This window comes from Mus musculus, chromosome 10 (genome assembly GCF_000001635.26).
Source record: "Mus musculus strain C57BL/6J chromosome 10, GRCm38.p6 C57BL/6J".
NCBI classification, from domain to species: Eukaryota; Metazoa; Chordata; class Mammalia; order Rodentia; family Muridae; genus Mus; species Mus musculus.
Genome location: NC_000076.6, coordinates 26,245,469 through 26,262,626, shown reverse-complemented (window position 1 = coordinate 26,262,626; position 17,158 = coordinate 26,245,469). Strand labels below are relative to the sequence as shown.

The window sequence follows — 17,158 nt, the reverse complement described above, 5'->3', positions numbered from 1 at the left end:
GTAATTGACCAAAACCATATCAAAGAGCTAGTGGCCTGTGACATCAAATCATCACAAATATTAGGGAGACGCCATGTCCATCCCTATGTCTTTGAGCTCAGTAGAACCAGCCAGACATAGATTGAGTCAGTTCCTAGAGAAATTTATCACAATAGCTTAGAATAAAACTTCTCCCACCTTAATTTCATTAGAAGATAAAAATCATTCCACAAAAAAAATGGATTTTAGTTCTCAATTATACTTAACATTTGAAGTTGGATGCTCTAAATTTATATGAATTCAGAGAGAGAGAGAGAGAGAGAGAGAGAGAGAGAGAGAGAGAGATCGAATACCTCTAGCCATGCCACAATGTCTTTCTGATGTGACCCTCGAATATAAAAAAACAGTGTGGGAAAGGGGAATTCAGATCACAATGACAAAGGAGGTTGAAATACCAGGAACCAGGGACACTAACTGGGGCTTATCCCTGGAAGCACACTCTGTTTGACATTGCAAAGGAAGTAGGAAACTGAAGAGAAACGTGATTGATTTCTATGGAACATTTCACATGTTATTTTGCTGAAACCTAATTTGGGAGGCAGTATTGTGGAAAAGTTTGAGACATAAGATAAAAATGTAATGTACTAAAAGCTCCATAATTTACTTGGCCTGTCCAAATATACATAAACTTTGCATAGTGTATGAGGCAGTTTGAAATGAAAAACAGGATCATTTCAAATAATGTTGAAAAGCATCTCATATAGTTCCATAAGCATCTATGATTTACAGAAAAAATTAATCAAAATAAAAGGTTAAATTTAAAATTATATTTATTGAACAAAAAGATCTCAAGCTAACATCATTTTTGAATGGTGAAGTTTTAAAAATGGATGCTCTTTAAAACCCTAGATGTGTCAAACATGCTGTATTATATTCTCATTTTGCTGTCTACTGAGAACAAGGAAAGAGAAAGAGGTGACAGAGAGATGGCTTAGTGGGTAAAGACACCTGCCAACAAACAATCTGAGATCCATCTCAGAATCCACACAGTGGAAAAGGGCACCAACTCCATCAAAGAGTTTTACCATGTAGCCCAGGCTGGCCCCCAACTCTACAGTCCTCCTACCCAAGCCTGTTAAGTAATAGCATTACAGGTATGTGCCATCTTACTCAGCTAGAAAATATTTTTACTATTTCAAAAAATAATTATAAATTGCCTTTAATGTGATGTAAATCTATAAAAAGACATGCAGGATGTGCATGAAGAAAACTTTATAAATAAATGTATGGGTTGGTCATTTACAGTTAAAAGATTCAGCTTGTAAGAAGTCTTTTTTTTTTTTTTCAAAAAGAGTTATAGATTCAACAACATACCTGCTAATATATAAACTATCTGGAGCTAGAGAGAAGCTTATTTCAGAAGACCCTGTTGCCTAAATCTGCCCCTTACAAAGATATAAAAGGGGTGCTCTTTCTTTGTTCTGGGTCTCTCCTCTGGCCTGTGTGCTGAGATGGGGGCTCCCAACATGTTGGAATAATAAAAACCTCTTGCAGTTTGCAATGATGGCGATCTCTGTGGTCTTTGTAAGTGAGGGTCTCTTGATGAACTACAACAAGTGGAAGGTATCCAGATGTTTCTCAGCCATATAGTCAAAGAATGCAGCTATTGTATCAGGAGTAGATGGCCAGAGTATCAGAGTACAACACACTTTCAGACCAGAACTAGGAGCAACAAAGGTGTGCCACCGGCTCCAGGAAGAGGAGAAGGGCTGTTTCACAAACATATAAGACATTATTTTGCTTAAAAAGAAAGAGTCCTTTGTGGTTTGAGAACTTTCATGTTAAAGGCAAAACTTTTTTTTAATTAAAGGAAATTGATGAATAATTTTATCAGTTCAAAGTGGAAAAAGATTTTCTGAAGGCATTAGATCAAAGAGAGAAGACTGATAACCATAATTGCATTAAATGACAACTGTGTCTGTCAAAACACAAACAGAAAGAAGTTTAAAGGAAAAAGCACTGACTGAAAGGAGATACTGACAATTGATATAATTGATAAAACTCATATAAGTGAAATACTCATAAAAATATATACAGTTATGATTCTTGCAAATAAAAAAGCTCACAGAAAAATGGTCAAAGACGTGAACAAAAATTTCAAGGAGAAGTAAATGCAAACCTTTTATAAATATATGAAGATATACTCAATTCATTCATAAATATATGAAGATATACTCAATTTGTAAATAATTATAATGAAAATCAGGACTAATTAAACAATTTATTTTCAAGTTTGAATATGAAAGACATCCAATAATAAGTCTTGCTTAGGGAGTCAAATATCTACAATCATTTATGAAAACAATTTAACTCTGCCATGAAAAGTTGTGTACTTGTATAATCTATAAACCAGCAGTTCTGCCCTATGCAAAAGTCTTTGCCAAAAGCTCCTGCGTGTGGGCCAAAGCAGCATGTCCTAGAAGTCAAAACAGACACACATCAGATGGCGGTGGATAGGCGAGCAGCTGTGGGGTTTCCTGTCACATTAGATTACTAAACCTGTGGTGAAAGAAAGAAAGAAGAGCCTGATTGGATCCCAAAGACAGACGTCACAGCAAGTGAGGAAAGGAAGTTATCCAATTCAATCATCTCATGACTTCATATCTCAAAAATAAGCCACATGAAACAGTAGATTCATTTTATGCATAGGTGACAAAAAAAATCACTGTCTTAAAAACCTGGTAAATGATAACATAAAATTCCAAGGCATGGTTACTTCCAGACACCATGATGTTGGCAAGGTGAGCACTGAGGTTGGGGGAAGGAAATCTCAGGTCCATACAGTGGCACCAGCAGTGATCCAGTGGTAAGCTACATGCCAACCTTGGTGTCTATTTTGTCTCGTAGATTGTGTACATGTCACAGTGCATCGGAGTTTTAAGTTCTCAATATTCTTGCCTTTTGAATGATTTATCTGATATTAGATGTATTATTAATGACCTTTGCATTTTCCGAGTTCAAAGGAACTTAGAAACTGGTTGGTCCAGGTCCGTCTCCTTAGGACGAAGAGACTTCTCAAACACCAAGATGACCAGATTCTCTGGATGCTTCTTCTAGTGTAGACCTGCTTCTCTTGTCCCCTGATCTCATTTTCTATCAGTGAACACTGGGCAGGGGAGACTCAGGGATGAGGCCCGTCTGTTTCTTACAGAACTGCAGCTGAGTTGTCTTTCGTAAAGAATATGAAAAGAATATGTCCTCACGAGAACAGAGTGGAGGGGACAGGAAGGAGGAATAAAGGCTAAAGACACCAGTCCTGTGCAGGGAAACAGGAAATGACAATACAGTACAGTGGCCTCAAGGGAATCATGATGAATTAGCCAGAAAGTGAACTCCTGCTAGATTCAGGCAGAGCAGATCTTTCCTTGCTGCACTGATACTTGTGGAGTGGCCTCTCCAACCCCTGGAGATTCAGCTGGAACCTCAGAGCTCAGTGCTAGCTGACTGACGTCTAGGCTGATGGCTGAGACAGAAATGAGAAGATAAACATGTATAAATTAGATGTCAACAGACAACTAAACCTGCTTCTGAAAAGGGAAAACACAGAGTGGTTAAAAAACTATAATTAAACCTTTTCTCTTTCTCAGAGGTGAATAAACTCAAGATGGGTTTTACTAAACATAATCTTGTTTTAAACTCTACAGTCTACATGATTCTGCAAAGACAGTGTCTTGTTATAAGCCAAGTGTGGTGGCACATATCTGTCACCCCAGCACTAGGAACATAGAAGCAGGAGAATGGAAATTGAAACTCATCTTTGGCTACATAGTGAATTCAAGGCTAAACTGAGCTTCCTGAGATCCAGCATCAAGAACAAAATTGAGGCTGGAGAAATGGCTTAAAGGTCAAGGGTTGGTCTTTCAGAGGACCTAAATTCGATTTCAAGCACCAATAGAGTAGCTCACAACCCTGAGCAACTTTGATGCCAAGTTATCCAATGACCTCTTCTGGTTTCCAAGGGTACCAGGCATGCATGTGGTATACAGATGATCAAGCGGGCAAAACACATACAATTTTGAATGACAATTAGGTAAACATTAAAGCCTTGATAAGATCAAGTGCATCACTGTTATGTAGCTGACATATAGTATATTACCTTTGAGGCTAGTAAACTATACAGTTTTAAATATTAAGCGTTGCTACAGGATTATTTATATAATGTGACATTATTCTATACTGACAGACATGAAGTAGTTTTTAAAAGTCGTGCTATTTTCATTCCAGAAGTTAGCGGATAAGAAGGAAATGTGATCTGGCTGTGTTTGTCTTCTGTACAAAGACTGAAGTGCTTATGTTTTCCTGGCTAATAATTACAGAGAGCAAATCCAAAGCTTTCTGGTAAAGAACGTTCTTTTCAAGTTACTGTGTGTTTTCCTATAGCTGGCACTTGCTTCCAGAGTAGGTAAGTACTTTCACGTGGAGTAGTGCAATCTGTATATGGGTTACAACATTTGAAGACGCTTGAACTTGCACAGTTTTTAAGTCATTCTTAAACCATACTTAAACTTTGAACTCATGAGCTATCTAAAAGAAATCTCAATTTCACAGTAATTTCTACTCTTTGTCCACATATTGATATCTTAATGGTAAAAAAGCCTTGTTTCCAATAGTGTTCTCTGTTGAGAATATTTTCATGGAATAAAGCCATCTTTTCATGGTCAAAAAAAAAAGAACCTTTAAACATCTTATTTTAAAATTTTCATTCTCTTTTAGATATATTATCAAAACTACTTCAATGGCTCTGTGTAAAATAAAGTCTGCTGCTATGGCATCATCTATTTAGTGTCACCTTTTTCTCTATTGTTTTTCCAAGGTTAAATAGACTTGAGGGACCCAACATGTTAGGCACTAGGCACGTGTGGCTTTTGATCAGCTTAAGCATGGGTCGTTAATTTGAAGGTTGTGCTGGTAATACTAGATTTCAAAAGCAAGAACAGAATGAAGACTATATCATTGATTTTATAATGATTACACATAGAAATGTTGACATGGCATTTCCAACTGGTTCAGTAAAGGTACTGTCATCAGCTGGGCAGTGGTGGCCCACTCCTCTAATCCCAGCACTTGGGAGGCAGAGGCAGGGGGATTTCTGAGTTTGAGGCCAGCCTGGTCTACAGAGTGGGTTCCAGGGCAGCCAGGGTAACACAGAGAAACCCTGTCTCAAAAAAAAAAAAAAAAACAAAAAAAACAAAAAAAAAAATAAAACAAAACAAAAGCTACTGATGTCAATTTCATGCTTCTTTTTGCCTTTTTATATGAGGCTCCTAGAAAACTAGATATTACCCATGTGATTCATGTTGTATTTCTATTGGAGGGTGCCACTTTGGAAGCTGGGGGGTTTGTTTAAACCAAATTCCAGTAGTATGTGTCTTGAACTGTATTGTTCCTAAGTAGAATTTGGGAATGATGCTTTCACTATTGACTCTGATCAGCCTTTGGGTTTAGCACGTAGGCCTGAGCCTCAAGTAGTCAGCAAGCAGTTTGCCCTGTACAGCTTTACTCAATGCTTCCAAGCATTCAGCTGACTTGTAAAACTTTCCAGCATTAGTAAATTAGCTGCCCGAGATGGCAATCATTGCAGTCTACTTGGAATACAGATAACTGTCATCATTTTTCTTCATTTTCTGCTGTCTAGCTTGGTTTTGAACCAAGAGAGGAACATCTGTGGAAAGGATGTAAAAATAACGAGTATTTATGCAATTAATCACCATGTGTCAGCTGCAGCATGAAACAAATAGCCACGCCCCAAGAAACAGCCACAGGGGCACTGCAAGGATCCCCAGACAGACTTGGGCACAACTCACAAGCTACTTTAATTCTGGGCCAAACCAAGAAACACGAAACATCACTCCCCAGCTTTAAACTCAGGAAGCGTGTACATACTAAAAAAATAGAAAAGTGCTTTGGAGAGAGAGCTAAATGGTAAATATAGTGTTGGTAACTTAGCAAGTGGTAATTAGTTAATTTTCTTATTTATTAGCAAAAACCTGGAAAGCTTTGAGATATGAGGGCACAACTAAAAGCATTTATTGAATTCTGATGTCACTATCCTGTAAGTTAAAAATAAGGTTCAAATTCTCAAGTTCCTCTCCCTCAATAAACTACCATGATAGTTGACAGAACATTTACATCCCAATGGGACACAAGTTCACTTCAGTTCTTCCATGTTTCAGACACTGGAAAAATGTCCATTACAAATGCCTTAGGAAGGGAAATGAAAAGCGCATGTGTTTAGGCAGTGAAATATTCTCTTTCACACTTTTAAAGCAGCTCTATTCCAGCCTGTGCTCCTCACAGATCTCCCTCACTGGCTACAGAACAAGACACAGACAGCAGAACCAGCCAGCCCCTCAGGAACGTTTCCATCACTCCAGGAGGATGACAGAGGGACGGAAAAGTTACAGAGAAGCAAGGCCAAAGCCTGGAGTCCCCGGAGCTGCTCGGCCTGGGCACGATTCTGCCACCTGATCATGATTTGAGAGTCTGCTAGCTAAAAAGGAGTTTGTGTGTTTGTTTTAAGTTTTCAGGAGCAATAGAAAAAAAAGAACAATGTGTCAGAAGTGTATACTGTCCAAGCCCAGTGGTCTCAGACGTCTCCCCATTATCACCACAAAGATGGAAAGAGAGATCTGACTTCACAAAGTTCTCCCCTGACCTCCACACATGCACCACAGCAATGCACATGATCACACACATCATACATGGACACCAATAATTAATTTAAAAAGGATAGGAAGCATAGTTTCCAATGCATGGAACTATAGATTTACCCGATTCTGGATTATCTAGATGCATTTCAAGACTCACAGCAGGCTACCACTACCCTCTTCTCAGGCTATCTCCTGTTTCATCTTATTTCTTTTGACACCAAAAGTCAAGTGTTTAGTAAGTGGTGGCATAGCTCCTGCGTCGATACAAGACTGGGCAAGCAGCCTCATGAGATCTGGAGGTTGGAAAGACATTTTGAAAGATGGAAAAACACTCAGCTTCTTGAGGGAGTGGTCTGGAAATGGAGCCGAGAATTCTGGCAAGTGAGCTAGCCTTCAAGTACGGTGGGCATGTTCTTAGTGGAGTGTCAGAGGCACCCAAGTCCACAGATGCACAGGTAGGACACTAGCGCTGCACTTGCTTTGGGCACTATAGCTAAACAGCATAGTTGTGCAAAGCTAAACTATGAAACTAGAGAAGGTGAGGACTAGGAACAAGAGGTTCCTGCCCAGAGCCACATAGGTGATTATAGATTATGAGTTATGGATTGTGGACGTTCATGTGAAAGGACTAAGAATCCCACATTTGTTGCTTGAGATACCTTCCATTCTTGTGCCCTATCATCAAAGAAAGAAGTAACTGCAGAAAACAAATCAAATCACACCAATTCTCTCCTCCTGCCTCCCTTCCTCTAAGGGACCAATCCCTCTTTCTCTGTCTTAGACCACGTGAGTGGCCTCCTGCCTCTTCCCTACTCCAACATTTTGCATCTCTACAGCATATAAGATAGATTTTTTTTTCTATAATGTCAACATATTGTACCAGCCAAGGAACATTTAAAATATAAGAATTACCCAACAATATCAAAGACCAAACATCTTTGTTGTTCAGACCTTAAGAGAGCTATCAGAAGGTCAAAGTGGTGATTGAAAGTAATTTAGGCAATCAGTACGAGGTACTAAAATCTATGACATAAATCCAGTGTATCGAGGTTCTGCCAACTTCTACAATCATATTCATACAGTTTTTATCACCGCTGGAGCCAGAAAAAAATATATATAAATACACGTATTTTGTGTTTCATTCCTTAAATAGACCACAAAATCATACAGAGAGGCCCCAGAGTTTAAGAAAACAGCAATTTACAGCTCCATTTGAGAAGGGGAGATATGTAAATAATTCCAGTGGGATTTCCTCACCAGGAAAGATGTCATTACTTAGACATAAGCAATCTCCTTTTAGTTTAGACAGCAGGAAAGTAAAAAAAAATCTCTGTTTAATTACAAAACAAAGCCTAGCCCTGAAAAGTTCAATTCCCTGTTCTTTTCTTTTTAAATCAATGCCTCTGTGTAGGCCTTAGAGGGATCCACCACCCCCCCCCCCCCACACACACACACTGTAGCTCCAAACAGTTCTCAGGTGTTTGGACAAGTGACAATGTACAAAGAGGACTCAAAGATGTTCTATGAACTGAAGGAAGACATCAACAGAGAGTTGTGCCTCTCAGCGTGACCTTGGACTGCAGGAGACATGAATTTCAACTCAGGGGACAATTGCTATTTATTCAACTTTATCAGTTATTAGTTCCAAAGTGTTTCTGTGTGATATGAACCACAGGAAACATGGAATGGAACTGAATTTATTTATTTTTAATTAACTTAGGAAAGAACTTAACTTTCAGTGTTGCAAAAATCTGTATTTTGAGGGAGGAAATAAATGTATGCACAATTCTTATCCAGCAGTGCCTGTGAGATTAAAACCTTTCATCTTGGGGGAAAATTTTAGTATATATGATGTTAAAGTGGAGGTGAAATGCTTGAAACAGAATGTTTACAGGGAAGGGAAACAACAGGATGTCATAATGAGAAGTGAAACATCTTATATTGCAGGGAAGTTCTTTAAGATAGAAAATAAGCAATTCATAATAGTTCAGGAAGTCCCTGAAACTGGTAAGATTCACTAGGCCCCTCCCTCCTCAAGGGTAAAGATGACCCAGAGAAATACTCAGATATGCCTACCTATCTGGGAGAAGCAGAGATCAGTTGACATGCTAAGAAAGCTCTCAGTCGAGCTGAGCTGCAAAGAGGAGGCTCAGACTATCCAACTCACCTGAAAAGAATACCATCCAACCTCAAAGAGGAGCCCACAAGTTGTGCAATAAGCTCTAGACTCCCAGCTTTGGTGAATTGTCACCCATGCTGAGGTGGTGGGCTTTGGTAATGCAGCTGTCTTTGAGTCATTTCTGTTCTTGTAAGTGACCCTCAACCATATTCCTGTAAATAAGTCCAGTAACACTCACTGGCTTTCCAAGTTAGACGCTGATAGTCTGTCACCAGTGTCTTGTCAGGGGTGAAATCTCCCCAGGAATAGTGTCACACAGCAATAATGCAATATTGTTCTTTTCTAGAGACATTTTAAGACTATGTGCACAATTTCTTAAAAGCATATAACTATCTTATCATAATTTTAATTCATTTTCTATCCTTTTTCAAAGGTCAATGTCTCATTCTACAGCTTAGGCTAAGCTTGAACACTCTGTCCTCCTGCTTGAGCCTCCTAAGTGTGTGCTTACAGGGGTGTGCTTCTATAGCTACTATGTTTTTAGTGTATATCTGTAATTGTACAAGGAAAATTTCAAAAAAAAAATCTTCCTACCTGAATTTAGGGTACCCTTCTTGTCATGTTGTCAAAGAAGATGTATAATTAATAGTATCTTAACTGACTTAGCACACAAAAGTCTCATTTACAGTTTTAATAAAATATTTAACCAATAACCGTCTGGAACTTTACATGTTGCACGACACTGCAATGAATGGTTTACAAAACATGTTGAGCATATGTCCTTGAGCTGGAGCTCCCAGAAAAATACTATTAAAGCTGATCTGATCAAATAGTTTTCTCTATTGATAATAGACAAACATACCAGATGAAAATAGAGTGTTTACATCACGTACATTCTAAATATTAATGTGTGAAAAATTAGGATTTATAATATTCCTGTAGATTAAAGTGAAAATGTAATTGGGAGGGCAAAAGATTCATCTTCGACATTTAATAATCTGTACAGTGTTCTTAAGAGTTCAGTCTATTACATTTAGCAATTAGCAATTTAAACAGAAAATGTTTTTCTGAGGCCATCTGGGGCTCTGAGTAGTTAAAGAACACTTGTTAAGACTCACATGGCCTCTCCTTGGTGGAGAAGGAGTTTTAGGCTTTGCCTGGTCCTCAGCTTAAAGCTACTCACAGCATGGGGTTGGAAGCCTTCTGAACCAGCAGGTGAAGGAAGCTAATGTAGAGCTCTGTACCCAAGCTTATGGATAACTGCCTCTCCAGAAACTTAGGATAGAAGACTACCTAACGGGAGCATTAAACTGGTTCTAGGTGTAGGAGCACAGTTCAGTAGAAGAACGTTTGCCTAGCACGCACAAGACTCTGGGTTCAATCTCTGGGACTGAATATCAGAGACTAATTTAATATTAAGATTATAACTTTCCGTAGTGATGTGAACATCACAAGACGAGGTGTAAGAGGCTGTGATGGTGCAGGTCTGTAATCCCAATACTTTGGAAGCAAACACAGGAGGATCAGGAGTTCAAGGTCATCTTTAGCTAGATAAGGATTTGAAGTAGGTTTGATCTCCTGAGACATTCCAAAAACTAAGAGGAAAAGAGAATTGTAAGTGCAGTGTAGAATGAGAAGAAGAGAGACATTTCAAGAAACCAGAGTTGTAAGAGGTTTTTCCAGTTTCTTTGAAGGCTGTGAAGAGCATAGTCATGAAATGTATACTAACATCCTGGTATCCAAATGATTACTGGCACCCTTTAAGAAACATTATGTCAGCCATGCAAATCATTGATTTTATTAATAACTTTAAAAGGGTATCTTGCTTTGCTATCATGCTACAATTTATTGTCATGCCATTAATCAGCCAAAGTTGTCAGAGTGTTTAAAATTCAGGCTTACTTTGATCTGCACAATTTTAATTTCATTCGATTGTATGTCAGCAAGAGACTTCCTTGTCTGGCCTCTTCGGTGTCCAAATTTACACTTATTCCTCATTACTTGTTCATCATCTTCTATGGGTCTTCGAATATATTTAAAGCGATCTTTGAGGGCTCGTTTCCATAAAAACTGTATAAAATAATAAAGCAGGCCAGTCAGTCTTATAGAGCTTTGCATAGTCCTGTAGAACAATATGATTTTTGTATGAGACCCTTAGGGTTGAAATTACTCTCATCATATTATAATAGAAGCAATGAATCAATCCTTAGACTTATCCTGATAACAAGTTTGTGTTCAAATTAAAGTCCCTCAATTAGAGTCACGAAACTGAACACCACAAAAACAAACAACAAACAACAAACAAAACCCAAGCCAACAAGTGTCCGTTATCTTCTTGTGAGCATACGGAACCTTCTAGAAAACATTAGAAAAGGTGTGGCATTTACTTGCTGCCATTGCTGGTTTCATGGCTCAAGTCTCACAGTCCTTGATCTTTAGAAACCCCTGTAGCAAGACAAAGTTTGGAGCTGAGATGAAAGGATGGACCATCTAGAGACTGCCATATCCAGGGATCCATCCCATAATCAGCATCCAAACGCTGACACCATTGCATACACTAGCAAGATTTTATCGAAAGGACCCAGATGTAGCTGTCTCTTGTGAGACTATGCCGGGGCCTAGCAAACACAGAAGTGGATGCTCACAATCAGCTAATGGATGGATCACAGGGCCCCCAATGGAGGAGCTAGAGAAAGTATCCAAGGAGCTAAAGGGATCTGCAACCCTATAGGTGGATCAACATTATGAACTAACCAGTACCCCGGAGCTCTTGTCTCTAGCTGCATATGTATCAAAAGATGGCCTAGTCGGCCATCACTGGAAAGAGAGGCCCATTGGACTTGCAAACTTTATATGCCCCAGTACAGGGGAACACCAGGGCCAAAAAGGGGGAGTGGGTGGGTAGGGTAGGGGGGGTGGGTGGGTATGGGAGACTTTTGGGATAGCATTGGAAATGTAAATGAGCTAAATACCTAATAAAAAATGGAAAAAAAAAAAAAAAGAAACCCCTGTAGCCTAGGTCAGGAAGATTCGGATCCCAGCACTGAAGCTACTGTGCACTAACGAAATACTTTGTAATAAGTAGCCTCTTCGGCCTAGGTTCTTCAGCTACCAAATGGAGCAGCATGATCTTTCCTGACAAATGTGTGTGCATGCCTGTGTGTGCATGCATGTGTGTATGTGTGTTTATGCATGTTTGTGTGTGTCTGAGTGTGTGTGTGTGTGTGTGTGTGTGTAGGTGCATCATATGTGTGTATGTGTATATAAAAGCCAGAGGTCAACTATGGATTTCGTTTTTTATGGAACCACCTATGTTGATCTCTCACTGGCCTGGGGCTTAATGACTAGGCTGGGCTGCTTCAGGGATCTGTTTGTCCCTGCTTTCTCAGCACTAGGATCGTAAGCATGCATGCATCATCATGCTATTTATGTGGGTGATGACTATCAGACTGGAGTGCTCAGGCTTACGTGGCAAGCATTTTACTGAGTTCACACACACACACACACACACACACACACGCACGCACGCACACACACACACCACTCCTAAACTGTGTTTTTTATGATGTTGGGTGGCGGTAGCAGATCATACCTATAATCCCAGCCCTTGAGAGGCAGAGGCAGGCAGATCTCTGAGTTGTAGGCCAGCCTGGTCTACAGAGCCAGTTCCAGGACAGCCAGTGCTACACAGAGAAACCCTGTCTTGGAAAACCAGAGAAGGTGGGGAGGGGAAAGAGAGAGCATGAATCTTGGGACTAGCTACTTGTGAAAGATGCTTACAAAGTGTTATTCCTAAATCATCCTGGCATCTGTCCAGTCCTATGGAGGCGGTCCACAGGCCCAGTCTGGAGCTGCTTTGTGCCTAGATTAAGCTCCTGGGCATGGTATGACTCAGAGATGCTCTGTCATCTCCCCCAGGCTGGGATGTTCTGCTATTGCTGTCTTATAACAGCATAAAACCAGTAGATGGTTTGTGGTTTTTCCCAGTCCTGACATGAACCAGTTCAGATCGATTTGTTTGTGTTTCCTATAATTCAGAAGGGACAGGAGCTCTGCTGCACACATAGCCATCACCTGCTAGGATGTCATGAAACGGAACACACAAGTGAACCAATTCTGCATGCTCATCCATGGGAGTGAATAGAGTACCTGCTCTGTGCCCTGCCCTGTGAGCTATCACATAACAGTATGAGTAGGTGGATTCAGTAGAAAACAATTGTGCTGGAGCACAGCCATCCCCCATTCCCATAGTCACCAGCTAAGGATGGGAGAAGTCCTACACAGACTCGGCTTTCTTAATCAGTCTGAAATCACCCGCTCTTTATGACGTGACATAATTTGCAGCGTCTGGCAGGTACATACTTTGTGTTGCAAACCCAAATATAATCATTGAGAAACATCAGATAAGTGAAGTGTGCACATCACTTTACATGATGCAGGGGGAAAAAAACCAAAAACAACAACTTGACCAAAAAGTAAAAACCTTTTCGCCTCCAGAGAAAACAGAAAATGACAAAGAGATTAAGTTAGAAAGAAAGAAAGAAAGAAAGAGAGAAAGGGAAGGAAGGAAGAGAGAAAGATCCAGAAACAGAAGAACCAAATGCAATGCAAAATACCGATTGTATGGGACACTATGCAACTATTATTAATTTTCATGGGCATAAAAATAATAATATTTTTGCTATACAGGAAACTGCCATGTAAAGGCCTTTGCTAAAGACTGGGAGGTATGGCTCTGTGGTAGTGAGCTTGCTTACAATGTATGAGGCTCTGCGTTCAGTTCTCAGTATGGTGAAATTAACCCCCAAAGCAACAATAACAGCAAAAAGATGTTTAGGGTAACTTGTTTCTAAACAGTCATGTACCACAAACAACATGCAGGAAGAAGATAAATACCACAAAATCTTATAAGCTAATGGACCTGGAATGGCAGCCTGAGAGTGCTCCTCCCTTCTCCTCCCTGAATCTCATGATATTTGAAGACACGTGATATAACTAGAGTGGACAGGAGTTACACTCACCCAGTGGGCGCCAAGGGTCCCACTCACGGTCCCATGGTGCTCATGAGGATCCACACCACAGAGAACTAGGAATTATCTAGCACCAAATGTAACCTCGGGAAGAGAAATCTTGGTCTTGAATACCTACCAGAAATCACTGTATAAATCTGAAAAATCTCGACAGTTTAAAATAAAAATCAGCCCTAAAAGTAACCAAGTACTTGCTCTCTTCTACTTTTTCATCTTCATTCCCTTTTACATACACACCCATACACACCACGCACAAATGCATGTGCACATACATGAACATGTACACCCATAACACACACACACCATACACACATGCATTGCACATAAATGCACACATAGAATCATAACGCGCGCACACACACACACACACACACACACACACACACACACACACCAATGGCAGCTCTCTCAGTGTTTCTGGGCATTTTCTTTTTTTCTTTTTCTTTTTTAATTTTTAATTAAATTTATCTATATGAGTACACTGTTGCTGTCTTCAGACACACCAGAAGAGGGCATTGGATCCCATTACAGATAGTTGTGAGCCACCATGTGGTTGCTGGGAATTGAACTCAGGACCTCTGGAATAGCAGTCAGTGCTCTTAATCTCTGAGCTATCTCTCCAGCCCCCTTGGGCATTTTCTACATCATGGAATTAGCATGAACATAACTTCATATAGAGATGTGGTGAGAGTTTGGGTAAAGACCTATACATGCACCAACCTTCTCCATGTATATCTTTAAGTGTGCAAATGAGGCCGCAAGCTGCTAAACTATTTTCCATGTCTTATATTATTTTTGCATAATATATGGGAACATATGTAGATTAGATGCCCACGGGTGCCCATGGGAGCCCACAGGGCATTAGTCCTTACTTCGTAGGTATCTCACTTCAATAACCATAGATTTGAAGTTCAAAATGTAATTGAATGGCAGGAAATATGGCTGAGCAAGTGGAGGCACTTAGCAGCTAAGCCTGGTGACCTGAATTACGGAGAGGCAGGAGGTGGGGGTGGGAGTGCACAGAGAGAGACAGAGAGACAAACAAAGACAGGGAGAGACAGAAGAAGAGAGACAGAGGAAGAGAGAGGAAGAGAAACAGAATAGAATTTAAAAATATAGCTATTTATTTGCTTATATGTGTAAGACTCATTAGGAATACTCCCCTTTATTTTCAAGTATCTCTGTGCCCCCTGGGATATATGAAACAGTGTGCTAGGTAAAACCTGTCTTGCTTGGGGACCAGTGACATGAAAGCAATCTGTTCACATTCACTACAAATGCATCACCCTGCGCCTAACCACATAGTGCAGTGTCAGAGACTGAAGCTAAGGATGTGGGATTTACAGAGATAGAGACATGCCTAAAATTCTGTACACCACATCACTGATCAGATGGACATTATATTGTATCTTGATGTAGAAGAAGCACAGAGGGTCAGTATTACGTACAATGCCATGACTGGAGATGTCAGAATCCTAGACTTTTTGTTGTCGCTTGGTTACACTATTTTGATTTTAGTAAGAGAAAAATTGAGTCAGTTTATAGCACATCGTACATGCAGAATCGCAATTTTTTTAAAATGATGGCATCCTTTGTGAGCAAGCGTGACTGAATTCTAGTCTTGACTCGCTATTATTTACAGATATGGGATGCCACATCTTTTCTGAGTTTGGAGGGGAAAATGAGACTTTTTAAGGCCTTCTGTCATTCAGAATCTTCTGACTTGGTTCATATATATTAAGCCTTTACCTGAAAATGGGACAATGATAGAGAGAAAGGGAAAAGGGAAGAAGAGAAAAAGGAGAGAATGATGGCGGGGGGGGGGGGCGTGAGAAAAAAACTCCTTGCCTATGTGTACTTAAGACAGTAAGATACCGACTCTATCATGTTAACCATGTTCACCAAAGTGGATTTATATAAGGACAGACACAGGTGTAGCAATATATCTTCAGCTCCACATACCTCCAGTTTCTCATGGTTGTTTCTTATATCATACTTTTCTTGTGATGAACATTCAACTCTTTGTTACAATTTTAAAGGACTTTTTAGGTGTACAGTTCAATAATGTTAGGCATGTTTCCTTTGTACAATGATGACATGAAGATTCCCCTCTTGTTTTGCTTGACACAGCAGCAGGCTGCCTTCAAACTCCTGGTCCTCCTGCTTCAGCCTGCCAAATGCTAATATGTCTGTTTGTATGCCCAGTTTCTAAGCATGCTAGAGCAGCAGTCCTCAACCCTTGTTCTCCTTAGAGCTCTGGAATCTTTCGAAAGCTTTGGTGGCAGGATCTATCTTCACATCATTTACCTCAGAATCTCTGAGGCTCCTGAAGGGTAAACTCCATGGAACTGTTTTGTGGAGCTTCCTTAGAGTCTACCTAATCCAGACAGCAGAGTTAAAGAGGGAGGATGAGGACAAGACCGCAAAGCCCTTCAAGGGCTTCCAGACAACTTCCCTTTGATTAGATCAGTAAGCAAGAAACACTCCCTCCATCATCCACTTCTCTGATGTAGCTATGTTCTCCTGCTGGGCACTTTCAGTCACATAGGACCTCCCAGATGGCTTTAGGAGAGGGGCAGAAAGATGGTGACTCACAGCTGAAGGTAAGAGAGAACTAAGACAAAGAAATGAAAGATATGGAAGCTAAGAGAGAGAGATAGATGCACAGGCAGAGAGATACATTATATATATATATATACACACACAAACAGACACAGGCACACACACACACACAGCGAGAGAGAGCAAGTGAGAACACAAATTCAATTCTACACAAAGAACTACAAGCAACTAAGAAATTCTGAGAGTGGGAGAAATAGTCTTTGCCGGGAAAGAGAGCAGTAGCTGGTTTTTCAATACGAAGTGGACAGCCCTGAAAACATATGCATGGCAGTATCATACAGACTGAGCAGTTGTATTTAGGAATATATATTCACATATGAATATGCATGTAAAACAATAAAAATGAGGCCACGAATCTGAGAGTGCAAGGAGCATATGAAAAGGGTTGGAGGGAGGAAGGGAATCAATGATATAAATATAATCTTAAAGTTAAAAGAAAAATTAAGAAAATGAAGATATTAGAGCCAGAGTGGAAAATGCAAAGCTCCAATCTCAAATGGATTGCGATGAACAGTGTGGTGGGCCCATAGTCACTTACAAAGCCACAGCCGTCCTCATCCAGGAAAGGGTGGGCCTGCAGCAGAGCATTGACCACGTCGTTGTACTGCTGGGTGGTGGGGTACCTGTTTACCACAACAGATAAGAGAGAATTCATTTCCAGCAGCCCCCAGTTAAGGTGAATCTAAAGCACACACAGG

General features: G+C 40.1%; 1 protein-coding gene across 10 annotated transcripts in view; it reads right to left on the bottom strand.

Annotated features, from left to right (window-relative positions):
• Samd3 (sterile alpha motif domain containing 3) overlaps nt 1-17,158 on the bottom strand; it is a 43,301-nt gene that overhangs the window by 10,290 nt on the left and 15,853 nt on the right. For 7 of the 10 annotated variants that reach the window (XM_006512742.3, XM_006512745.3, XM_006512746.4 and 4 more), the window contains 2 exons: nt 16,999-17,083; nt 10,711-10,878 (listed from right to left, as the gene is read on the bottom strand). In XM_006512742.3, coding sequence (XP_006512805.1) covers nt 10,711-10,878; nt 16,999-17,083 — 253 coding nt within the window. Of the gene's footprint in view, nt 1-1,820; nt 3,503-10,710; nt 10,879-16,998; nt 17,084-17,158 lie in introns of those variants that run through there. The other 3 variants (XM_030245094.1, NM_001013766.2, XM_006512743.3) reach the window with 3 other exon arrangements.